At 41.4% G+C, this 26,439-nt stretch overlaps 1 protein-coding gene and 2 long non-coding RNA genes across 4 annotated transcripts in view; 1 reads left to right on the top strand and 2 right to left on the bottom strand.

Annotated features, from left to right (window-relative positions):
- Aco1 (aconitase 1) overlaps positions 1 to 18,657 on the bottom strand; it is a 62,565-nt gene extending 43,908 nt beyond the window's left edge. Inside the window, exons 1-4 of one of the 2 annotated variants that reach the window (XM_003470822.5) lie at positions 18,505 to 18,657; positions 2,267 to 2,385; positions 1,069 to 1,237; positions 72 to 209 (exon numbers count right to left, since the gene is read on the bottom strand). In XM_003470822.5, coding sequence (XP_003470870.1) covers positions 72 to 209; positions 1,069 to 1,237; positions 2,267 to 2,363 — 404 coding nt within the window. In that variant the 5' untranslated portion in view covers positions 2,364 to 2,385; positions 18,505 to 18,657. Of the gene's footprint in view, positions 1 to 71; positions 210 to 1,068; positions 1,238 to 2,266; positions 2,386 to 18,504 lie in introns of those variants that run through there. The other variant, XM_063226812.1, reaches the window with a different exon arrangement.
- Positions 2,384 to 9,215, top strand: LOC134470746 (uncharacterized). Its single transcript, XR_010039896.1, has 2 exons — positions 2,384 to 6,841; positions 8,610 to 9,215. It is a non-coding gene; the product is annotated as an uncharacterized LOC134470746 (long non-coding RNA).
- Positions 18,658 to 22,865: 4,208 nt separating the features above from the next.
- Positions 22,866 to 25,484, bottom strand: LOC134474093 (uncharacterized). Its single transcript, XR_010044699.1, has 2 exons — positions 25,117 to 25,484; positions 22,866 to 23,079 (listed from the first exon to the last, which is right to left on the bottom strand). It is a non-coding gene; the product is annotated as an uncharacterized LOC134474093 (long non-coding RNA).
- Positions 25,485 to 26,439: the final 955 nt, after the last annotated feature.

Here is a 26,439-nt window from a genome sequence, read left to right on the forward strand (position 1 = left end):
AAAAAAAAAAAAAAAGATGTGTATTCCAAGATTTGCAGAAAACCTAGGAATTCATTTTAATTTCTCTTTACCTTCTGCTAAAATCGACCTGGATGGAATGATCAATTACAAGATCAACAGGACAGATGGGGTTTATTTTCTCTGGGTTGCCTCCTAACTTCTTCACTGCATCACGCATTGCAGCAAAGTCAACCACGGCTGGCACACCCCTGAGAAAAGGAGGAGAGAACTGAGTAAAAAATAAGCCTTAAACACATATGACTGGAATCTGCAACTTTTTGCCACCAGTAATAATACTGACAGGGAAACATTTCATCAAAGCAGCTAACAAGTGACTTAAAAGTGAAAGTCACAAGCATATTTCTTCGAGCAGCAGAATCACATAGGTAATAAGTGCTAGGACTAAGTGACCAAGGACAGAAACTGGGAAAGCTGGCACATTTGCTCCTGAGCAGCTGTCCTACCATGGCTGTTGCGATTCACAAGGTAAGTGGACAAAGCCCTGGAGAAGACAGGCTGGTCACACCTTCAACATCAGCCAAATTGAAAGGGATGGATATAATGCAACACGTAGGCAATCAGACTGACGGGAGGTAAGTGAATCTTTTCTTTTTTTGTTTTACGAGTATAAAATTTGTGTGACTTTCCTCTAGAAAAATAATATTCTCTAGAAGGAATACAACAACATTACTTAAAAATAGAAAAATAGGCCAGGAATATAGCTCAATGACAGGCAGAGATTCTTATGATTAACAGGGTATGAGCTGAGGCCTAACAGTAGGGCCTTCTGAAATACATTATTTCCCCTCACAGGCAAGTTTCCAGGATAGCTCCAAGACATTTCCTTCACCTAGGACTAGGAGACTCAAGATAAAGGACAGTGAACTTGGACACTGGGAAAGGTGGGGATACTTCAGATAATCCCAGTTTATTTTTGCTGCCATGGACAAGAGCCTTTTTTGTCCGGATCACTGTAGGGCTTTTCTGTTTGTTAAAACAAAAAAAAATTTTTTTTTTCTTGAAAGGCTGACAAAAAGGTAGAAGAAAAAGAAGTGACATTAGGCTCACGTAAAGTCTTGCAGAATGACACGTGCAGGTTTAAATGGTACTTCTACGTTCTTATGCTGCATGACACTCCAATTTAGAATATTTTCAACATCATCTTTCTTCACCAAAAATTCATCACAGTTCCGAATGGCTGCTTCCAGGAGAACTCTAATAGAAAATGGTAAGTGCTCTGAGAATAAAGGAGAAAGCATTATAAAAAAAAAACAGAAAACAACAGACACCTTATTCTAAGAGATCTCTTTAAAGTTAACATGTATATAAACCACATACAAGGTATCAGGTTATTCTTCCAACAGATGAAGAAAGCAAAATAACTGACAGTTTATAAGGGTAATGAATAGGTTGAAGGGACATTCGGTAGTAGAAAATACAGGTGAAAACAAACTAATACAGCTTATTTCTCTCATATTAAATGGTTGGCTTGCCTTGAATTCCAAGAGCAGAAAGTCGAATCATCACATCTCACTGTCAATCCACCTATTTACTGAAATATGTTACCAGGTAATAGATATATTTATTAGCATATGCATAAGAGTAGTATTTCTTATGAAAACTAGTCTTAAGAAATGATAATGCTTTATAATTAGTGTAGTTAGACCCACAGGCACACACATTTCCAAGAAAATAAAATCCTAAACACCATGCAGCATGGACACAACAGTATTGATTGCTAAGATAAAACACTGATAATTTATAAGAAAGCCTATTTTATTTACAAAATAAAAGTTTCACCTTTATACGAAAATTGTTTGCCAATATTTGGAAAACAGGAATAAAGAAGACTTGCATTCTTGTCCTCTTGTTATTCATATTCATGTTATCTGAGCATGTGTCCCTCTTTCTGGGACTCAACATCATGAAGACTTCTTTTATTTTATAGACATGACCCTGACGGTTGCTATTCACATAAAATATGTATATACGAACACGGCATATTCTATGTGTTATATAATGTTCCCGCACATAATCATCATTACCTACCCAAAAAACCAAGTGTACGAAAGGGGTGGTGTGTATGTGTGTGTGTGGTTTATGTGGTATGCCCATGTATTTATTACAAGAACATTCATCTATTCTTTGTTATTCCCTCTTCCATTTCTCCTAAAGGCTAATTAATCACATAGCTTAATTGTTATGGAATTGGAATTTAATTTTCATTGCTACCAAAGCAATTACATCACAGAAATCATATACCTACCATATCTTAAATCCTCCAATTTTTTTAAATTAAAGAATTTCTTTTCTGGTTGTGCAGGATCCAAGGGCTCAGCCAAGTGTGCGAACGGGTTCTTCATAATTTCCAGTGGTAATGTGCACCTGAAAAAGAAGCTAAGTTTTAACCTGGGGGTTGGGCTGTCTTTAACAATGATTCTTATTTACTTAAAAAAATCACTTGTTTTCTCTTCAAAACTGGGGGTAGTGGGACTTATACAAACAGACACCCGAGATGGACTCATGTACGGCTTCGGAGGAGATAAGAATCCATTTCAAGTGACATTATAAAATTATGTAAAACTTGAACTTCATTACGGATACGAAAGGGTTCCCTTCAGAGGGGTAAGGCCTAGAAGTCAGGGCTGGGAAGAAGACTGAGTATTTTACTTTACTGTATAACTTTTGTTTGCATTTTAACAGAAATGTGTATTTGTACATCTCTATCCAAAGTCCAGAATATGCTATCTATAGTACAAAAATCGGATTCAAAATGATCGAAAATCCAAACTTTTTGAGAGCCAACATGATACCATAAGTGCAAATTTTAACACCTAATTTCATGTGATAATTTGCAGGTAAAACACAGGTGCCCTATAAATACTGTATAAAATTACACTTATATTATGTGTATACAGTGTATATAAAAATAAATGAATTTCATGTTGATACTTGGGTTTCATCTCCAAAACAGATATTTCATTATATATAAGCAAATATTCCAAAATCCAAAATAACCTAAAACTTGAAATGCTTCTCGTCCCCTGCGTTTCAATAAATAGTATTTAGCCTGTACTAGGTACTTTACTGAGAAGCAGTCTTTGTCTTCCTAGAGTTATCAGTATAGTGGGCAACAGAAAGCAACACAGATAGCTGTAACAGGCATGAGACAACGCAGAACTGAAGAAAATGAGGTTATGTTCAGCACCCCTTTCCGTGGCACGCCTCTCCCCACATTTCACATGTTTGTAGCAGCTGCCACTTAGCAGTAGAGGAAAGGTACCTGACCCACCTAGGGCAATCGATTTTCTTCTCCATGAGTTACGGAAAAAGAAACTAAATGAAGGAAGGCCAGTAGAGGATATTGAAACATCCAGAATTGTTTATAATAGTTTGTGCCCTATGCCAGCTGCATTAGATTTACCAGAGCATCTTTCCTATCAAAAATAGATTCCTGATCAGTACAGATGGGGGCAGGGACAGGAATCACAACACCCTTTAACCTCTCAGGTGATTCTAGCACACATTCTGACAACCACTGCTGGATGCTGTGACATGTCACGTGAGGAACCCATACTCAATTCTGGAAGCAACAGGGCAATGTACTTGACATAGCAAAAGGCTAAAGGAACATTCCAAAATGAGAGTCACAACCAAAATGTCTCCAGCAGAGTGGCCTAGGCTGTGCAGGGACAGCGGCTCTAGGTTCTGAAATGCGTCTCTATGTAAGATAAAGTGACACACAAATGCTAGAAACTTGTCAGTAATTCCGTCTTAGTGAGAGGCCAGCCAGGAAGAGAAAACACTGCCAACACTCTGTCTTATTCAAGGTGTAAGAAACATATCACCTTCTCAGTAGAAGTAGTTTATAAATCTGTGAGCTCAGAAAATAAGACAGATGATTCTACTGAATGGCCATCTGATGATGTATATTTAGAAGGGTCATACTCCATCACCTGCACCTCAGTCCATAGGACTTAACTTTTCTACCCCAAACAGCAGCAACTCCCACAGAAAAATTACTGTTCTGGCCCCCTGGAAAAGTCAATCAACAGAAGGTCACTTCAACAGAGGCTGTGGGATGTTTCAGAATTTCTGTCCCATATGAAGTAGTGGATAACCCTGGCAGGATTGAGCAAGATGGGGAACCCACCTCTTCACCAGCTTTAAGTTTTTGAACTGTCTCTATCTCTATGCAAAATTCCAAAGAAGTCAAGGTCTAGTGTTATCTACAAAACAAGTTGCTAAATTGTACCCAAATGTGCATTTATTTCTTTTCTCCACAGATTAGCAATGCTCGGGGAATAACACTGGAAGCCTTACATGACTCCTGCTATTCTTAATCTCCTGCAGTATCAGAGGATGGATACAGACCAATTTGGCTCTTACAGGAAGTGACCTGTATATAGAACGACAGTGTCTGTCTCACATTTTCCTTAGAAACTAGATAGCAGATTAGTTTCATTAGAAGCATGAAACAAATTCTACCTACAAAAATTAAGGGAGGGAGGAAGCAATTAGTATTCACTAAATTCAAGAATGTGTCCAGAGCTTTTTACCCCATCTTCTTTAATCCTGGCAACAACAGCTCCATAAAGGAAAGCCTGTTGTTATTTTTATTTACAGTTGTGGAAACTGCAGCTCTGAGAGATGCAAAAACTTGCCCCAAGGGCACACATCTAGTAAGAGGTAGAGCTAGGTTTTGAACCTTGATTAATTACCTCCACACTGCCTCTCGAGATAAAGGACTTCTGCCCTGAAGGTACAAGAGGTCACCTAGCTGGCTCTGAAAGCCAAAGGCTGCCACAGAAGCGCGACTTGGGTTTCAGTGTGGGACTTGCCTTTACTTCTTTCCAAGGGTCCTCCAGCACCTTAGTCTGAACCAGGGATTGCACAAGTCCTTTGGCACTCTTTACTAAGCCACAGGTCAACAGAAAACAACAGCAGCACTGTTACAGCAACTAAAAACTGGTTTGCTTGGAAGTTGGGCAATGGTCCCTCTATGTAAAGGATACTGGAACTCAGAGCTACTCCAAAGTTTTAAATCTTATAGCAGCACCATGGTTTAATAAATTCCATGAAAAAGCCCAAAACAACTGTATTTCAGGAATGCAGGGAGCTTGGGAGCAACCCCAGATTCACAGCAGAATCTACATATTGTGTTGGTCCCTGGTCAGAAGTCCACCCAGCCCCAATCCTCAAGCATTAACAAATTCTCCAGTCCCCAAAGACTCCAAACTAGCACTAAGACCTGGGCTTTATCTAGGAACACTATCAACTGGTCAGAGAACCTTCCTTCCTTCATTTCTTTCTTATCACCCTTCCTTCCCACTCTAGGCTTGGCTCCTGCCTCTTTTCAGTTTTATCTAATCTCCACTCAATAATAATAAAAGAGGGAAAGAAAACAGATTAAACTGGCTTTGGGAGTGGCTGATAGCTTAATTGGTCTTTTTTGGTTTTTGTTTTGGTGGGGTGGAGAGACTTAGCTTATGTCTTTCTTTTTCTCTGGGACAAAATATTTGACATTCTCAACTGAAGAGAGGTTTATTTGGGCTCATGCTAGTTCCTTGCTTCATTCCATGTAGATGCATGTGAGAAACCGTATAAATTATTTCTAGATTTTCCTAAACAGGCTATCTCTTTGATTCAGTAATTCATAGAAGTAATTTCAACAAAACAAAAACCTCTTAATTTGCAACTAAATACAAGGATCTTGGTATCTGTAACTATAAAAATTTTCAAGCCAGGACAAATGTCTATTTGGGGAGAGAAAAAAAAAAAAAACCATAGATGGGAACAGAAGAGTTTTAGAAAAAGGAATCGTCTATAACAACCAAATCCAGCAGCACAGTTTTTCTTTTTCTTTAAATTCTGAACATGTTTGTATCAGTCTTGGTAAGAGAAGAAAACTGTAAAAAAGCTAACAAACCTGCCAAAAGAAGTAAAAACTGCCACTTTCATTCTAGCTTTTGGTGAAATCGTAACGGCAGCATGTTTTTTCTTGAGCCCTGATTACTTTCTTTTTTTATATATAAATTTGTTTTTTGTCTTTTTGAGATAGGGTCTCGCTATGCAGTTCAGGCTGGCCTCAAGCCCACTTTGTAGCCCAGGCTGGTCTCCAGCTTACAATGATCCTCCTGCCTCAGCCTCCCGAGTGCTGGGGTCACAGGGCGTGATCTACCACGCCCCGCTATTCTGATTACTTTCAAAGTGCACAGTATGCTATGGAGATAAACACCACTCAGCTGCTTCTAACGTGACAGAAAGGTCTGCCATCACAGTGACTTGTCCCTTCTTGTTCAATGTTTAAGTCACTAGTTTATTTACTCTTTCTGCTGACCTGTTCTGGATAACTGAACAGAATGTTCAATGTATATTTCTAGATTTTTAAAAAAAAGTAGAATTGTCATGGCGGTTAACTAAGTTTCATTTCTAAATAGTCACTGAAATTTTTTGCACTTCAGTTTCCCAATGTGTATGATAAGGTTGTTTGATGATTCTGTAAAGTTCATTTAAAGGAAAAAATGTGGGATTCATGCATTAAATGTGTATGTATCTGATTGTCTAATATGTGCCAGGAACTACTTTAGGTCCTGGAGATGTACAGTACCAGTGAACAAAGAGGAAAAATTCCTGCCTTAGTGCTTCCATTTTAGTGAAAAGAGACCAACAACAACAACAAAACAAATAAACAAGCAAACCGGGTTCCATTACACAGTGTCCTTCCTGTTCATAAGCACCAAGAGGCAGCAGGGAATGCAGAAGCCTTGGGGGATGTCAGGACTCAATGACACTGGAGCCACCTGAGAAGAACCTTGAAAGGAAGAAGGTACAACTTTCTGTAAGTTGGGTGAGTGGTAAAGTCTGATGCAGAGACCCTGGGGTAGGGGTGTGCATGGTGGGTCTAAGGAACGAAAGGAGTCCAGAGTAAATGAAGGCCAAAGAGGAGGCAGAAAAATTTGGGAGGTAGCAGAGGTCAACTTACAGGAGGCTTTGTTGGTCACTGTGGGCTTGATAAAGAAAAACCAGAAAGTTGTGGGTGTATACCTAGTAAGACGTAGATTCCCAATGTCAAAATCTAGTACATTATATTAGATTACACTGCAGTGGCTGCTCCTAAATCCAACCTAACCCCTTGTTTCTCTAAACTTCATTAAGCAACACTGGCAATTCTCAGAATGTACCCTAGAAACAACTATGACAGATGTGCACAACCACTGCCAAAATCATGGTCAGGGTTGGGGGTCCAGGGCTGAGCCACAGCAATACCGGATGATGCTTCCCTGCTTCTGTAAGGCTCCCCAGTTCTGGGCTCACATGTCACAAGCAGCTCCCAACAAGAAAGTCTTAACAGAATCTTTAAGCTCATTTAAGTGTAGCAACAGATACATCCATTTTTATTTTTTTAGTATCACTGTGGGCTAATACAGGTGGTTTCACAAGAAGGCTTGGTGAACTTTGTATTTAGATTCCAAAGATGGGGTAGGAAAAGCAGGTCATCCCAAGGCCATGAACACTAGGCCAGGGAGGCAGACGGGGAGCTCCTGAAGCTTAGTAAATGACACCTCCAGAGACCCCCAGCTGAGTCCTTCTACACTGAAGTCTCGACAGAAGGAAAAGGAGCGGGTGTGGTGAGCACAAAGCTGTATTATTTTTTACTTAAAAAAAAAATATATATATATAAAGGGGGGATTAAGATGAAAGAGGACATAACAACACAGGTCAGAACAGAATAATTTAAGCAACATAGTGTTTCACCACAGGATAACTTGACATTAACAGTAGTTACCATAGTGTCTCTCTCCTTGAAATATTTGAGTATGCCATCGTATACTATCAAACATAACAAGACAATGCAAAACCATTCAAGAGGGTAAAAGTATTACAGGTATATAGAACCAACTAACAGAAAACGAACAATGGTTTCTGTATTATCTCCTTGACTATAAAACATTTTGTTTATACTATCACATATAATAAAATCCAATAAAATACAACATGATAAAACCGATGGAGACAGAAGAACAAAAGCTTGATGGGATTTCAAAAACCGAATAGTTTCCCTAGTGTAAGAAATGGTAAGAATACATAAAAGATTGTGGTAATCATGATTCCCCATTTTATTGTTTTGAAGCCTTATAATGTTTTCATTGGTTAATTGGAATGGTTTTATTCTGGGGTGTTTGATTTTATTGTCTGTGATCGTATGAACAGTTATTTTGAAGAAAACAGCTGTATTTTTTAAAAGCATTATAGGGCAAGTCTAGTAGAGCTGCATTTCTTCAAGCTCCTAAACACATTTTGTAAATCCTGGCTATATTTTTATTAAATTTTAGAAATTAGAAAGAAAGAGCATCAAAAAGCTCAGTGACTAGCTGCCAGAGGTCTCACAGGATTACCTTTATCTCCACGAACTCAACAAATTTCTGAGGCCAATGTGGTCTCGTCTGGGCCTCAGAACTGCCTGAACTCAAAGACAGTGACTCATGCTAATAAAGTTCCCAGAAGTTTAAGGTATAAACTCTTGTTTTGCTGATAATCCATGAGAACAGACACCACTAGGAGAACTTGATGCTCCTGTTTTTGACCAGTACATTCCTTCCCTACAGCAGAATAGAAGCACAAGTAAGAGCTGGGAGTTTGAAGCCAGATGCCACATGTTGAAAGAGGAATCGAACAAAAGCTCAAGTCCATCAGACTCTAAGGCAACTATGCCACAGCTCAATCGCAGCGATATACACAGTGATATGGTTTCTACACAGAGCTCCAGTTTCACTGATTCAAAATGTGACAAATAACAGACAAATCTCGAGGTACTTGATTAAGGATTTATCCTGGCCTCTCTGGACTAAGAGAAGTGTAACTGACAGGGATTCATTCATACATTTATCACTGAAATGAAAGGATAAAAGTTCCCAGCCTCCTTGTTATGGCTCATGTCTAAAGGTCCCTCCAAAAACTCAGGTGTTCATAGTCAGGGATTTTGGGAAGCAACTAAATATGGTTACATGACAGGTGACTTTGCATTTGGAGATGGGACTTGGTTGGGGCACAATCTTACAGAGTGTATCTCCCTCCCTGTTTTTTCCCTCAACCTTTTCCTCACTGTCAGGATGTGAACAGCTTTTCTCTGCCCAGGTCTTCCACCATACCACCAACAATACAAGGACTGAAACTTCTAAAATGTGAGCCAAAATAAACCTCTCCTCCTTAAATTGTGAGTGTCACGTATTCTGTCCCAGGAACAAAACAGTGACCAGGACAGATTTTGGTATCAGAGAAGTGGGGCTATTGACGGGACCACACCTGATTATGTGGTTTAGAAGTATTAGGAACTAGCTCCTGGGAGGAATTTAGAAAGGCCTAAAGAGGGTTGCTGGAGAAGCTGTTCCACAATGCTGCAGGCTGAATTTGATGAGTGACTGTGATTGGAGTGCAAAGGAGGAGAATGCTGATAGAAATACAGACTATAAACACCAGGCTCAGAATGTTTCAGCTGGAAAAAAAGCACCACCTCCAGGCCATGTGTGTTTTGCTCTGGCAGAAAAATTTGTCCTCTGGCAGTCCAATATTCAAGCTGTGGCATGGGTACTGTTAGAGACATTAGCCAGCTCAATATTGAGAATCAAGAGCACAAGACACAGTTGATTGATTTTTAAAGTTTTGCATTTCCTAAGAGGCTCCTGTAAAGCTAGAGTCCATAAAGTTGGAACAGAGGTGTACATGGCTGCTGAAAAGATTGGCATAAAAAAGAGGCCAAGTAGTCTGAGTCAGGACATTAGAAAGTATGCCTCCAGGGTATCGTGAGTATCAGCAGGGCCCCACCCTCACATGTTCAAAGTTGCAAGGATTTTGAGAAGTTACAGGATTTTGAGAAGACAGCCCTAAAAGGCAATCTGCTCAAGAACTGATATCCTGGAATTTCATTCACACCCCTCTTCTGTCATCCACTGCAGCCCTGTTCAAAAAGTCTGTCTACTGCTCAGGCTGATGGCAGGCTTTTGCTCTGTCCACATAGTGCTGATGGTAGACCTTGGCAGCATCCACATGGCTCTGGTTTTATGAGCATACATAATGCTAGCTAGATAGTTCCAGGGAGACAGGTTTGGTATTATTCAGTCATCAAGTCAGAGAAAGAAAGCAGAAGCAATGAGGTGCGACAGGAGGGAAAAGTCCGTGTGGATAGTTACAAAGGCAGAATGCAGGAGGGACAGGTGAGAAGATCAGAGAGGTCCAAAATCATTCTCATTTCTCATTTGGACAATGTATCAGATCCAGTGACACAGACAGGGACCAGGATGCTGGGCTCGGACATGACGAATCTGGGATGGAGATGTTCAGAAGGCAGCTCAATCTGTGGGCCTGCAGCTCAGGAGGGGGAGCGTGAACCAAGTTGTGGGAATAGCAGCAATGTTAAGTGTTAAGGGATGACTCCGGCGGCACTGCAGCCTGGACATGAGCCGAATATCTGTGGGAGCCCAGGGACCTCCCACGGGCAACAGTCTCTTAGTGGCTCTGTGTCAAAGGTGCACCGTCCTATTTTATAGCTGAGAAGTCAACATCAGAGAGGTTGCCACATCACTTGCCAAGGGCTCCTGCCCTACTGACAAAGTTGAGAGTAAAACTGAAGCCTCCTAGTGCTACTGCCAACTCTCTTATACCCACCATGCAGCCTCTCTACAGGGAGCACAAAAAGTACCATTTTACATACAAAGATCCAAATTAACTAAATGGATTTTAAGTACTAAAAATCACCTTACAACCATCTTCAAACTCTAAAGAACCTATGGGAGTCCAGACAGTCAATGATAAGCCTCTCAAAGATGTTCTTGATTTTGGAAAAACTTGTATAATAAGTTTGAAAGGATGTGGGGTGGATTAACTAATGGGCAACTTGTAACACCCAGCTGAACTGAATCAACGTGGTGGTAGGTGTGGAAGGTCCATCTGAGGACTGTTGCCAAGAATATAAAAAGAGAACTGAGAGAGAAGATGGTGGGCTGTTGATCCTCCCCAAGAAGCTTGTTACTCTAGTTTTCCTGATAGGAAAATAGCTGTTCTATCTTAGCAGACTTTCTAGTTTCCACCACTGATCTTTGGGCCTTCTCTTGATAGAGACTTGCATGAGACAATTTTCATGGGCTCTAGGCTTCCATTTGGACTCATGGAGGACACTGCCATAGGCTCTAGGTTGTCAGCTGAACTTGAACAGGATACTGCTGTGGGATCCAGACCCTCAGTTGGATTCTTTGGGTCTCAAGTGAGTGGACAGATCTCCTATACTCTTCTGCATTTGACTCTTTCAGTTAGTTGAGTGTTAAAAATTATTCTACAAAGTATGTGTCCTATAATAAATATTTTCCCAGGTAAACTCTGACAACAACAAATGGGTTGATTTTAATAATAGAGATTTCACCAGAACTTAGAAGGTGACTTCTTATCTGAGAAAAAAACATTTTATGAAACCTAACATCTTTAAACTCAAGGCTGGTCTTGATCTCCCCTTAATATGATTATACTTTTGTAGATCTTACCTAACAGCAGATCCTCAGCAATGGCTTATGCATTGGTCCTCCTCTTAACCAAAAGTTCAAACATGGTGAATCATGTGGGATACTTTATCTTAGAGAGATGCCCCTTCTTCATGAGCTATGCCTTAACTTGTTTATTGCTCTGTACTTCTAGAATAATGGATACAAAGTATGACAAGGATAATGAATAATTAAGTGCTCCAAAGCCTCTGCTGGAGCACTGGCTCAAAGGAAATCATACTATCCTAAGATGCAGGCTCAGGGTGCTACTTAGGTCAAGAGAGATGGAACACAGAGCTACAGCGACGCTCATGCAGACAGAAGCTGCTATTTCTCCACAAGCAAGTTAACTGCTAACCACAAACACTAAAGCAAAAAGTGAGGAATCTGAGAAACACATGGCACAGAGTGTGATACCATTAGTTGCCAGGCACTACAGGATATAAGAATCTGTTCTGAGATCCAAATGCATGCACCTCTTAGCAAAACAGACTTGTCTTTGCAACATCAATCCTAAAGCCTTTTTATTTCTAACCTGCTCTTAAAATCTGACTGTATGACTCACTGCTACAGACAATATTTCCTCTGGCTTGTTTAACTTTAGTTTACTTCTTTGCAGATTTAAAATAACTAGGTGAGTCTATATTGCTCTGCCCAGACTGCTAGGAAAATAAATGAAGCAACATGTGAAACACAGGGTACACTGTGAACTCTGTCCCTGGAAGCAGCTGGAACTCATGAACTTCCTTTAAGAAGCTTGGTGGGCTCAAATTGGAGGTGATTTCTTTTACTGAACATTTTTAAAACAATGAATACTTAACAATATAGTGAAGAATTACTTTTATCCAGTAAAAGCGACCCAACACTATTTAGTTTTTCAGGTTGGGTGCGTTCTAACATAAAGAAAAGACCTAAAGGTTCCAGATATATATGTGAATAAAATATTTCACTTTTAAAATTTATTTATTTATTTGGCCCTAGGGATCGAACTTATGACCTTGTGCTTGCCAGGTAGGCGCTTGTACTGCTGAGCTAAATCCCGGCCCAAATAGTTCATTTTAAAAAGCTGCCTTTTTATAATGGCTCAAATTAAAGACTATTTTTATCAGTATTCTTTAAAACCTTTTAAAAAATCATGCAAGTGAAAAAATATTCTTGGTCCTCGGTAATGTGATGAATTCATCTCATACATCAATTCAAGTTAATTTAGAATGTATTTCCAGAGTATCTTCTTTGCATGGAGCATTGCTAAGTACCACAGGAAGACTTCCTTTTATATAAATACTGCAATTGGACAAAGAAAGGAAGACAAGAACCCAGTTAATTACTTAAAATAAGGATCATAATACAGGTCAAGGAAAGACATAGTTCAAATGAGATTTGAGAAAGACTGAGAAACGAGCTGGATGTGGTAGTGCATGCCTGTGATCCCAGCACTTGGGAGGTTGAGGCAGGAGGATCATCACAAATTTGAGACCAGCCTCGGCTACAAAGTGAGCTCCAGGTCATCATGACGTACACAGCGAGACCCTGTCTGGAAAAGACCAAAAAAAAAAAAAAAAAAAAAAAAAAAACCCAAAGACAGGGAAAAAGAAAGATGAAGTTAGACTCAGACACAGAGAGGAGCAAAGGCAGAAGCAGAGACACAGGATACTAGCAAGGGCTCAAGGACCAACCATTCATGAGTTCCATTTGGCTGAAATTATGGTAGAAAGGATTACAGGACTGGGCACTGAACCCAGACCTTTGCACTGACCTACATCCCTAAGACCTTTAAAAAAAAAGGGTTTTTTTTTGTTTTTTTTGTTTTTTGAGACAGGGTCTAAAATTCCATCCCATCACTTGCCTTGAACTCACTATGTAGCCCAGGCTGGACCTCAACTTGCAGCAATCCTGCCTCAGTCTCCTGAGTGCTAAGACTACAAAGTTGGGCCATCATGTTTGGTTTTTTGTTGGTTTGTTTGAGAAATGGTCTTGTTGGCCTCCCAGAGGGCTGGGATTACAGGCATATGCTATTACACCCCACAACAGTTTAAAGATTTTTGCTATGACAGATAATCAGTACTATTCTCCGCTAAGAAGACACAACGGAATGGATTTATAAATAAGTGAAAATGAAGGTGACAGCTCCTAGACGAGGTAAAAAGTGAGACAGAGGAAAGATAAAAGTGCAAACAAGATCAGCCAGTTGTTAATATCCAGAATTGTAGCTGGGGATTTGTACTCTACTTATTTGTATGTCCAAAAATTCCCATTAAAAATATATTAAAAGAAATAAAGACTTGCCAGTGGTGGCTCATGCCTGTAATCCCAGCACTCAGGAGGCTGAGGTGGGAAGATTGTTGGGAGTTCAAGACCAGCCTGGGGCTACAAAGTGAGCTCAAGGCCAGCCTGAGCTGCACAGAGACCCTGTCTCAAAAAGACAAAAAAAAGAAAGAAATAAAGACTAACCAACCTAGACAGAGCTGACAGCTTCTCAGGTGACAGTGCCACACCTATGAAGAACTCCCTACCCTCTGGGTCTATTAGAGGGGAGGAACAGACTGCACATGGCAGATGACACAGCACAGTGTGACTACAGAGGTCACCGGTGCACATTTTCAGTTCCCCGTGATTCAGTCTAGTCACTTGCTTTTTCCCCTTACCCACGGAGAAAAAGAAGCAGGGCTCTACTACCAGGCAGGGGTGTGTTAAGCCAGTCTAAGAAAAATGGAGCTCAACTGTGTTTTGAGGGTATTATGTAAAACATAATGTGCACAACAGGGATCGATTTTAGTCATTTTAAATTTAGCATTTGTTAATTCTGGAAAACAATAAACAAAGCTGAAAAAAATCTAAAAACCAAATGTGCCCCTCCAAGAGAAAACCTTTCCAGGTTTTGGCAAATCCACTGCCTTTACCAAGGCAAATGCCTATTCCTACATACACATTCATATTCTCTCCTCAGAAATAAGAGGGTCACAGGAAAACAGTCCCATGTAATATGCTTTAGTTTAAAAATGTGCAATAACATTCTGTAACACCAGTGCAAGTGGCCAATTAATCCATTACTTCTGGAATCATCTGGTATCTCTAACCCTGGGCAGGAAGTCTAAGTCAAACATTAACACAGTCTAATGTTTTAGTTATCAGGTCTTGCTCTCAATATGTTGAGTTAATATATACCAGCACTATACTAAACATACTAGTTGAGAAACATGACAAAGTAATTTGTTTCACTGGGGGAACGAGTGCTGCCAGCATTCTTACTGGAGAAACAACCCCATCTTCCTTTTAAAAGTATATTTTAATGGGATTTTAAATTGTACACACAACGGGGCTGGGGATTTAGCTCTGCGGCATAAGCGCCTGCCTTGTAAGTAGGCAGTCGTGAGTTCGATCCCCGGTACCGATAAAAAGGAAAAAGACAAAAAAAAAAAAAAAAAAAAGAATAAATTGTACACACAACACATGAATGTTGAAGAACAGAAAGATATCTAGCACTGCAAAAAGTAACAAGCTGCCTTTTACCCCATTCCACTGCTCAAAACTGGTTATTTTAATAGTTCCTCTTCTGAAGATTTATCAGACTACTTTAAATACATGAAATATGTACTCACACATGCATACAATTTAGGTACTTAACATTTATATAGAAACATATGTACAAGGACTGGGGATTCAGCTCAGTGGCTTAAGCACTTGCCTGGCAAGCACAAGGTCGTGAGTTCGATCCCCTGTACAAAACAAACCAACCATAAAACCATGCATACAGATACATTTATCCATCTATATGATTTTCTTTTTTCAAGCACTTCCTTTGTTCTGTCCCAGAAATCAGGAGAGCTGTTAAGAGACACCTCTGCTTTCTGCATAAGAACACCTAAAATGTACTCAATGGGTTTGTCCAATCTAGCATAACATACATCTAAAGTGGCTCCAGAAAGAGAGTTGGGGAAAATAAATCTTCCATGACTGTGCCCCAAATCTTGAGTTACCTGGTCTTCTTTTAAGCAAACTACTCCTTCGTTTTCTTTTAAGCAAACGACTCCTTTTTCTGATTGACACCGAATTTTTTGTAGTTCCTACTGACAGGTACATTCATCTTCAAGATTCATTCAGGTCTTTGGTACTCACACGAAGGCCAGGAGAAACTTCTTTCCTAGAAATTACTTCCTCAAAGCATGGTTCCTATTATGATATGCTAGACAGGAGTTTAGGAACCACAGCCTGGCACCTGTTTTTGTAAACTAAGTTTCACTGGCACACAGCCATACTTTGTTTGTTACTGCCCATGGCAGCTTCTACCCAACAGCAGCAGTTGCAATGAAGATTATTCATTTCACATACCCTAAATTTTTTATTATCTGCCTCCTGACACAAAAAGTTTGCTGGCCTATATTCTATGATAGATAAAAACACATTTTCTCTATCAAAAATATTAGAGGACTTGAATATCACCCTATATAGCCAGTATCTTCTATCCAGGCTACTGTCTGTTTCCTATTAAAAAACAAACTAAAAGCACTTTGGCTCTGACAGTAGCAGTGGTGTGCTGGTAAATGTTTAGCCTGCTCTTCAGGAGGAGAGTCCAGATTTTTAGCACTGGCTAATTTCCACAGTGTAAATACTTCTATGCCACAGCTTACTTCAAGCTAAACAAATGTGATGCCATTGAACACAGATTTGGGAAGGCATGCACAAATGCAAATATATACTATTTACAGTTAAGCCACTGGTTATTTGAGAGACCTGCTATGAATAGCCCAATCTCTCACCTTAAAGCCAAAAACACTAAGGCCCAGAGAAATCAAGTATTTTCCCCAAGGTTGGCCTAGAGACTGGTAGCAGGCTAAAAGTAATTTCCCTGTACAGACAGTCTTGTTGCTTCACAGAGAGTTACTTACTTCCTCTGTAAAAGGAGGAATTTTGATCTTTTTTTAAAAATCAACTTCACAGTTTGGAACTCTGGTTTCACATGCTTTTGAAGCCCACTTAAGGTAGGTGACATTGTTCTGCACACAGGACCATACTTCAGGTGAATAATGTGACAATGGATTATCTCAATTAACCGCCAGCTATTTGACTAGAAGCTCCATGATGAAAGGGATAGGATCTTTTGCACTCACTGCTCCCTTGGTGTCCAGTATAAAATTGGGCCTGTGACAAATACTAGCAGGTGGTCAACAAATGTCTAACAAAGAGATGATGGACACTCCACCACCTAAGTGGAATCTTCTACAAAGAACATTAAGAGGTGTTCAGAGTCCAGACACCCTCTCTTCCTCCCAGCTGTGCTATGCAAGAGTGTGTGCAAAACACTTAAGACATGGCTTATTTCTAACCCATCAGTCAGGGTGTCCAATCTGCTCCTGAGCATGACAGGTTCTTCGGGATCATTTCTATCTCAAATTATGGTGACAGGGCACGCAGCCAAGGAAAGAACTCAATGAGGAATCCCACCACCACACACCAAAATGCTGGACAGCGGGAGTGGAGGACATACTTCTGAAAGTGGCAAGAGAAAGTGTCTCAAGAGTGGGAAGTATATTCCAGCAAACTCAAGGTTAACAACCACGTAACAGCAACAAAATCAAGCACGTTTAAAGGAGTCACCTCTTGTTACTTTGGAAATATAAGCATGCCTCTTGTTACTTTGGAAATAACTTCTCAACTACTTGGCACTTCTCAACACCAGCCCCTACAGGCTTGGCATGGTTTCCCTGTAGGCGTTTCTCTGAACCCACAGGTCCCATTTGCCACATTGCTGCTGTAACTCCCAAAGCAGACAGGTCAGCTCTGCTGGCACAGAAACAACTGAAGCCACCGGTGAGCCTGCTGACTTTTTAGGCCAGAAAGATTCATCACCACATGCAGGAAACTTAATATTTGCTTTCCAATGCTAGGTCAAGCTCGGTCCTTCACTTGAGAAGTTAACACTATCCATGACATGGGGTGGTTTTGTTTCCATTTTGAGGCAGAATCACAAACAAAAAGTAGACCAAATGAATTAAGCCCAAGAAGCACTGCTATCTCAGTAGTTCTAAAAGTGTGGTGCAGAGAACTCCTAAGCATCACCAAACCACTTTCAGAATAAACGTCATGATATACTGTGGGCTCTCCAGAAGGTGTTATGAAATTACTGCAACACACTGAATGCAGATACAGGTAAGAATCTAGCTGTCTTCCACTAAGCCTGACATTTAAAAAATCTGCAGAAATGTACAACATTGCCTATTTTCAATAACTTTCTGATTGGAAACTCTCGAGATTTTTAATTAAAGTCATTACGATATAATCTATTCTTAATTAAAAATAGATTTTAATTAGTTATATTACGATATAATCTATTCTTATTTTGAATGATTAAATATGGTAAAAATTTGTTTTATTATATGGCAAATAGCAATAGATAACCCATATAAACAGAGGTCCCTTGGGATACTCATTTCTAAGAGTGTAAAGGGCATATGGAGGTCACAAAAAGTTTAGGAACTTGGGTGATGTGTGGCACGAGAATGATGATGTACAGTTGCTTTCCTGGCAAAATCAGGAAAGCCATCTCGGCGAGAGTTTTTAATAAATTAGGGTGGGCTCTGTGCTTGATCCTTCACTTGAGAGGGTCTCTGCACCTCACCCCTGTCTCCTTCATGGGGATTCCTTTGTGCTCAGCCCGCACAAACTCAGCGCCTGTTTCTCGCCCTCCAACCCAGCCGAACAAGGGCTCCCGACTGAGGCCCGCACACCGCGGGCGAGGTCTCCCCGCGCGGCCGCGCTGCCCCGGGCAGGACTCCGGAGCCGCATTCGCAGCCCAGGCGAGGCGAGGCTCAGCCATTTCCAGGCCCCGCCGCGACATAGCGATCGGGGTGGAGAGGTCACTCGCAGGAACGCTTCCCCTCGGCCTCCCCCGAGTCGCTCCATCCCCGGACGGGCCGCGGAAAAGGCCCGACCCGAGCGGGGGCGCGGACTTCGGCCGGGCCGAATCGGTACTCACGGCAGGACGCGCAGAGGGGCTCCGGCGAGCGGGTCCGAGCAGCTGGGCGCGCACGCGTGGCCGGCGACCCCGCCTCTGCCTCCGCGCCCCGCCCCCGCGGCCCGGGCAGCCGACACCCACGGGGCAGGGCGGGCCGGGCGCTGGCGACCGGGCAGCCGCGGGAGGGTGGGGCCTCCGGGGGAGGGGCGCGCAGGGGCGGGGCCTTCCTGGGGGCGGGCCAGCCGCTTCCCCGCCCCGCCCCCACCGGGCCCGAGGCGCTGCTCCCCAGCTGGAGCGGAGGTCGGGAAGGCGGGCTGCAGGAAGTGGCCGGCGCCTCCTCCTGTGGGTCGTCTTCTGCCTGCCCAGAGCCTGAGAGGAGGGTGATACCCGCTTCTATTTGGACATCGGATGTGATTTCCCAGCTCGTGCTAGCATGCTAGCGGAAGGGCTGGGGGAAAAAATGCGTTTTTTTCCCTTGTTGCTTACTTATTCCATAACTGTAAGCTGCGTTATCAGACTGCCCTAGGCCCTGTGGTCACCTCACCCTCCCCACATTCTCGCTTCCCTTCCCACTGTGTCTGTCACCTCCCATCCCCACTTCACCCTAATTCTTTGTACAAAGCATGCCAAGTGGACTTTAGCATCCTGCTGGCGATTGGGATAGGACTTCAATGTTTCTTTGACTTACAAATGCAAATTTCTATGAGTAAAAATGTTTTAAGCCTGTAATAACACTCACTTTATATTGCATGCTGTTCAGTGATCTGAGTCACAGAGAAATGACCCGGGCCTTCTCCAGATCTGCTTTAGTGTTGGTTGGTGATTTGCCCTCTCGGGTAAGTGTGAGTTTAAAAAGTGATTAGGATCTTTATAGATGAAAGGTAGTGGCGAGCTTTTCTTGCCCAAATTATTTTGAGAGTCACTAGTTTTCTATCTTGAGTAACTGTAGTTTTTTTTTTTTTTTTTTTTTTTTTTATCTGATTGAGCAATTTGTGGGAAGACCAAGGGCTAGTAGTAATGGCCGTGCCACCTCTATCATTTGCTGCTCTACTAGGCGCAGAGCTCTGTGGTTAGAACTTTTCTCAGCTGGACTCTTCCAGCCACCTAGGAAGGGGAGAGGTCGCACGTATGAAAGTGCCCGAGTTGAGACTTAGTGTTCAGCATTTCTGATTCTTATCCGACTAGCCCTTCTTCCATTATGCTAGGCTGTACACTGTAGGGCAACTCCTAGTCTTATTCAATTTGAAACAAGGAGCAATTGACTATTTTCCATAGGAGAGCCTTTCGTCCCACCTACTTCTTAAATCCCTTCCACTCATGTTCATTGAACAAAATTTCTGTTGTCGAATGTGCACTGACACAAGAGAGTCACCACCAACTCTGAAGCATAATAATACCATAATCCCCTTAAGCCTGGAGGAGGTGAGGGTGGGTAGAAGGCTGAACAATGGGAACAGAATGTGTCCAGCTAATCTTTTACTTACCCATCACAAAGTAAAAGTCTTCATGTTCAAGGTCAACATACATATAACTGGTCATCCTTGACCAAAAAGTATTAAATCAGAACTACGTAGAGAGGGGATGTAGCTCAGCAACATAAGCACCTTCCTGGCAAGTGCGAGGTCATGAGTTCGATCCCCAATACAAACAACAACAACAACAAAAAAAAACAACTGCATAGAGGATTGAGATTATTGTATGCAATGATCAAAACCATGAACAGAATAGTTCCCACATCTCTCCACTGTGCTGCTGTTTGACATGTCACCAGTAACACGCTGATGACATGCTGAATGTGTGTGTGTGTGTGTGTGTGTGTGTGTGTGTGTGTGTAAGACAGGAGTCTTGCTATATGGTTCTGGTTGGCTTTGAACTCACTGTGTAGCCAGGCTGGCCTCAGACTTGCAGGGATCCTCCTTCCTTAGCTTTCTGAGTGCTGGCATCACAAGTGTGTGCCACTGCACCACCACGATCACCTTCTCTCTGTGTTCTTATCCTCGCTTCTGCTCAGTGATGTTTAACACCAGTGACTAATTTTCCCTGAAATTTTCACCTTTTTGGTCTTCTGATCCTCTGTTTCTGTGACTCACTTCTCTCCTTGATCTCATTTTTCACTATACTTTTTCTCCTCTTGTGTTTACATGTTGCACTGTTGTATTTTTCTTCATGTATTTCTTACTCTGTTAATCTTTTCATCACTGAGACCAAATAACTGAGAGGAAATATTTTATTTTGCATCACAATTTCAGGCCATGGTGGGCTGTTTGCATTGCTGTGGACCCCAAGGTGAGGCAGAAGAACATGGTGAAAGGGCACTGTGGACCAAAGTTGCCCACCTCACAACTGCTGGGAAGCAGAAAGGAGAGGAAAGGGTGGGGAAACAAATATAGGCCCCAGCACCCCCATGATCTACTCCCATTGGCCCCCAGATAATGGTGTTATCACACTGTGATCCCATTGGTAGGTTACTCTGCTGATGAAGCTAGAGATGCCCTCATTATCTCATCCCTTCTCCAAAAGCCCATCAGCTGGCAAACAAGCCTTTAGCACCAGTTTTGGGGGGACATTTCAGCTACACACCATAATAATACTATGACAATTTCCTGACTCATTTTCGGGTAAAGCCCATTATGTCTCCATCATTGGTCTTATGTAACTTTGTGATCACCACACTGTGTTCCCAGCCCATTGTAGCATTACCATCTGGATAATTCAGAGGAATCTGTCCTGTCATTTGTCCCAACTAAATGGAATTTTAGTGACCTGCCCAGCCACCTGCCTGTCCCCTGCTGCCTAACCAGTTTCTTCCTCATGCTGAACCCTATATCTTGACTTTGGATCTCATGTTCTATTGAGAAAGCTACATACTCAAGAGGTTAGAACTATATTACTATGTTCTCACAGGTTCTTCTTAATAAATGTTTTTGTCTTGATACCAAATGCTCTGCCAGCACTGACAGAGTGAATGTCCTCAAAGGATATTCTGGGAGGAAACTGCCCAAGTATGGTCACTGTTCAGGCAGCACAGCTCTGCTCCTCCAGCCAGAGGTCTTAGGGCCATCAGATGAGTAATGCCACTGTCCTAGCTGGATTCCTTATAGTCCAGAAGCTTCTGCTACTAAAAGAACAATGAAGATGATCAGAGACATGTTAAATTCTGTGAAGTGCCTCCTTGTTGTACACTGACTTCAGTTATAATCATTGATGCTTGACAGTCAGTGGGAATACAGCCTGAAAAATGCCATTAAAGTGATAACACCGTACATCATGGAGGATGCTTACACCAACTAAGATGGCTACATCAGTAGGTGGTGTAATTTGTGAACCTTGTTGCATATACCATCTGTCATTGACCTAGAAGCCATTATGTGGCATATGACTATTCTTGTGTAAACTGGGATTTCGCTGTCTATTGAAATGTCCTGCCAGATGTAGTAGTGCGTGCCTGTAAGCCCAACACTTGGGAAGCTAGGCAGGAGGGTCGCTGTGAGTTTGGGGCAAGCCTGGGCTACAGAGCAAGACCCTGTATCAGAAAAAAAAAAAAGCTCCTAAGAATAATATTCACTCAATTCCATGTCATCCTTATAGTGTACTTTCATAATTATATTATTTAATAGAAAGCGATACCAGACAATGACAGAGCCAGAGATGTAGTTCAGTGGTACAGCACCTGCGTGGTAAGCCCAAGGCCCTGGTTTTGATGCCTGGTACAAACAAAACACACACACACACACACACACACACACACACACACACACACATGCACACACACACACCCTAGATAGGGCTGGGCATAATGGTGTATACCTATAATTCTGGCACTTGGAAAGCTGAAACAGAAGGATTGCTGCAAGTTTGAGGCCGGCCTGGGTTACACAGTGAGTTCAAGGCCAGGCTGAACTACATGGTGATACCTTGTTTGGGACAGAAAGAAGAAGAGGGAGAGGGAGAGGGAGAGAGAGAGGAGGAGAGAGTCAGCACAATGGTTTCCAGGCCTTTCAGTGCATTGATAATATATATCCTGTATTCCTAGAGGCTGAAGCACTATAGGTGTTTCTTGGAGTTTAAAAATATAGTCTCCTGTATTCCTTACCTTCCAGAATAGCTGATTCATTAGGTCAGTGGTGGCATATGTGTTTAGATTCTAAAAATTTGATTTTTGTTATAGGAAATTCTGCTGTAGCATATCCACAGACCAGGGATGCTCTGCCTATCTCTCTATATAGAGAGACATACATCTCTATGAGGGCAGCAACTATGTCCATGTGTTCATCACCTCAGCATGGAACCTGGCAGGTATTCTGTGCTTAATATAAGTTTGTTGAATCTGACTCATTGTCTTACTTTTGTCCTTGCTGAGACAAAATATCCAGCACCCAAAGTTAAAGGAGGAAGGTTTATTTAGCTCACAGTTTGTAGAGGTTTCCATCCTGGCTCCAAGGCAGGGTTTCACATGACAGAGGGGCAACTGTTCATGGTGGTGGAAGACAGTAAAATAACAGAGAGTAGGGTGTTAGGCTGGTGCCAATCCGGTCGGAACTGATCTGCAGTCACGCACCCTTAACCCCAGCATCTCATTCTCTAGTTTCAGCTTCTCTGAAAAAGCAAAATGACTGTATGAGGCTGTGGGGAGACATCGAGACAAGAGCCATGGCATTCACTGTTAATTTGTTTCTCTTACTTGCTTTTTGTCTCTGTTAACCTGCTTGCTGTCCAGAACGGTCTTTAAAAACCCAGAAGACAATTATTTGTCACTGAATGAGGTATAAAGTGATCCTCTAGAATTTTTGAAGGGGTTCTAGAACTCCTAAATTATTCACTAAGTATATATCTTTTCCATCCAAGTGAAAATTTTAAATAAATATTTTCTGATCCTCTAAAAACCCAAAAGTATATTTGTAATAAGGAAAAAGGCAGATCAATACCTATAATCAGATCAATACCATCTTTGCTTTCTATGAGCATCCAACTTTCCACTCTGCCATATCTGCCATGTATTACATTTTTCTGCTGTCTTTCTTATCACATAAACACCTGATCTTCTGAGCTGCCTTCCCAGGATCCTCCAGCCAATTGATTGTACAATTAAGGACTGTTTCCTTCAATATAGCTAATAAAAACCAAATGCTATTAAATGTTCAGATTAATCTTCACAACAGCTATTTGTAGTTGGTAATATTGTTGCCACTTTATAGATAAGGAAACTGAGGTTCAGAGTAGGTACATCACTTGCTTCAGTTCACAGACTCCCATATAGGGATCCTGGAGTTTGTGGTGTTTTTACCTCAAATATCACACTTTTAGCAATTATGCAACACAACAGTCAGATACTCTAAAGTTATAAATTAAATTATTTGTATTTTATAGAAAAAAGGAGAAAGCTGGGCATAGTGGTTACAGGCCTATAATCTAAGCACTTGGGAGGCTGAGGCAGGAAGATCAAAGCCTGTCTATAAAATGAGTTCAAAATGAGGCAGATCTGTATAGCTAGATCCCATCTCAAAAACAAGCAAACAAACAAACAAATACAGGAGGGACTTAAAAGTACGGAGACCGAGTTTCAATCACCATCAAGCTGTGAACTCTTTACTTAATTTCAGAGTATGGTTTCTCTGATGGTAGTGCAGAGATCTCTGATGTAGCCTTATAATTTAGAATCCTTCAAGTAAGGAAGTCTTTATTATAGGGGTGAAGAGGAAAATCAGGGACAACTTGAGTGTGAATTTCAAGACTGGAACATAATTCCTGGTGTCCCATCTTTCACACAGTTTGCTATATACTTTCTGAATATTGTTTTCTGAAGTGGAGAGTAACACCTGTAGGACTGATCCATTAAATGTATTTGGGTACATAAAATGTACCAACATGTTCTAAGGCTGCTGGTGTTGACTTAATTTTTTCAAGAAAAATATTTAATAGTCGTCATAATTGAGAATAGAAACAAAATAGTAAGCTTGTCCCTAATGTAGCTCATTTCTGCCTGCTGTTTTTGAAGAGATTGCTTTTGCCATGACTAGGTTGAGTCTTTAGCTGCATGTGAAATGGAAATCAGATATGGATCACGTCTCCATCGTCTGCTTTTTTCTTGAGGGCCCAGGAGGGAGAAAGGTTTCCACTAGGCTTCTAAGGTGTTCCCAGTTAGCATCTCCGGTTCCTGCTCAGTTCATATGGAAATCATAAATTGGCAAAGTGTCGCTTCTCCTGAGCTTTGAATGGTGGCGCTGTCAGCTTTTATGGTTACTGGCTGTCCTCATCGCTTGTACCCAGCAGCCAGCAAAAGGCCTCAGGAACTCTTCTGCCCGCTGTAGAGCTGTTGCTCCTAGTCACTGTCAGTGTCACCAGAACCTGCACTGACTGTTTTTGACCTCGAGGACCTCTGGTTTCACCAGCTCTGGCAGCTGACTGATTTGGCACTGGTGACCTTTGATCAGAGAAGCTCTTAGTGTATGAACTTAGCATGCTCTGCTTGAGCTGAAAATCATGCCTCGGCAAAAATACACCTTCCAAAATAGACTTTCTTAGACCATACACTGCAAAATAAGGGGGAACAATGTACAGACTGACCTAAGAGTATGGGGAGGCTCCTTACACAGGGAAAAAGCTAGGCTTTCTCATGCACAATGTCTGACTTACTGTTCTGTCACCGGGAGGGAAGGTGCTCCTATGGATCTCACTGATTACGGCTCCAGAGTGGAGGAGTCATCCAGAGAGGTAGCAGGGCAGTCATCCGGGGTAAGTCTTCTTCCAAAATTTGCTGCAGCCAACATAAATATTTCCTGGAGTGATAGCGAGGTACCCGACATAGCTGTGTCAACTACAAGGCATTTGGGGCACCTGTGGAAGAAAAACCAGCAAGAATCCCCTGGGGAGCACTGATTCCTGTCTCGCCATCTCATTTTCACTTGTAAGTTCAAGTGTTAGTTTCATTTTTTTTTTGTTTTGTTTTTAACATGGCACTCCTGGATTTACCTTTATATTCATAAAAACAAATTATAGCAATACAAAAAGCTACAGTTCTGTCCATTTTAAGTTCATTTCTGAAAGTAACAAAAGTAAATAAATAGAAGAATGGTCAACTACTGCCCTCTGCTGGTGGAACTTGGCTATGTAGTAATAACCAGGAAAAGCTGAGAGATGGGTAAGCTTTAAGAGTAAATACTCTCCCTCCTTTCTTCTTTTCCTCCCTTCCTCTCTTCCTCTTTTTCCCTCTGCCCAGTGTTTTGCTCGTTTGTGGCACTGGAAATTGAAAAAAGGACCTTCGCACCGAGCTACATCCCAGGCTGGCTCAGAGCTGTGTCCTTGGAGTGTCAGGATTCTAGACATAGTCCTCATGCCTGGCCTCTACCTTAATTTCACATTCCCTGAATGTCTTCAGAGGCAATGTAGGGTGCAGTGCTCAGTACTCAATGAACAAAGTGGGTTTGCTAGGAGCTTTGTATGATGGATCAAAAAATGGCTATGATGTAATTAGTTCCTACTCTGGAGGCCCTGAAAATTTACTGTTATTATTATTTTTCTAAACCTCTTTTGATATTATTTTAATATTAAGACATTACAGAATTCATTGTCAATATGTTGTTACTTTAACTCTTTCCTGCATACTGCCAGGTTCTTATAATTCTTTTGTTCTCCTTTCAATGACATTCTTATCTTGTATTTTATACTCATAGATGTTAACTCTTTAAGGCATTACGGTTTGATGAAGTTAATATTTATTTATACTTAAGCATACATCTACCATTTTTGTTATTCTTTTTTTCCCATATGTTCAATGTTCCTTCTGGGATTATTTCTCCTGTTTCATTAATGATACTCATTAATATTTCTCTAGTGTGGATAGCAGGTGACAGTTTTTCTTAGGTTTTATTTGCTAAGAAATGTCTTTTTCAGCCATTCTTTTTTCCCCCAGTACTAGAGATTAAGCTGAGCTACCACCATGGCCCTTTTCATTACAAT

The sequence above is a fragment of the Cavia porcellus genome, unplaced genomic scaffold (assembly GCF_034190915.1).
Source record: "Cavia porcellus strain 051 isolate PalLab524CR breed Dunkin Hartley unplaced genomic scaffold, mCavPor4.1 scaffold_1, whole genome shotgun sequence".
NCBI classification, from domain to species: domain Eukaryota; kingdom Metazoa; phylum Chordata; class Mammalia; order Rodentia; family Caviidae; genus Cavia; species Cavia porcellus.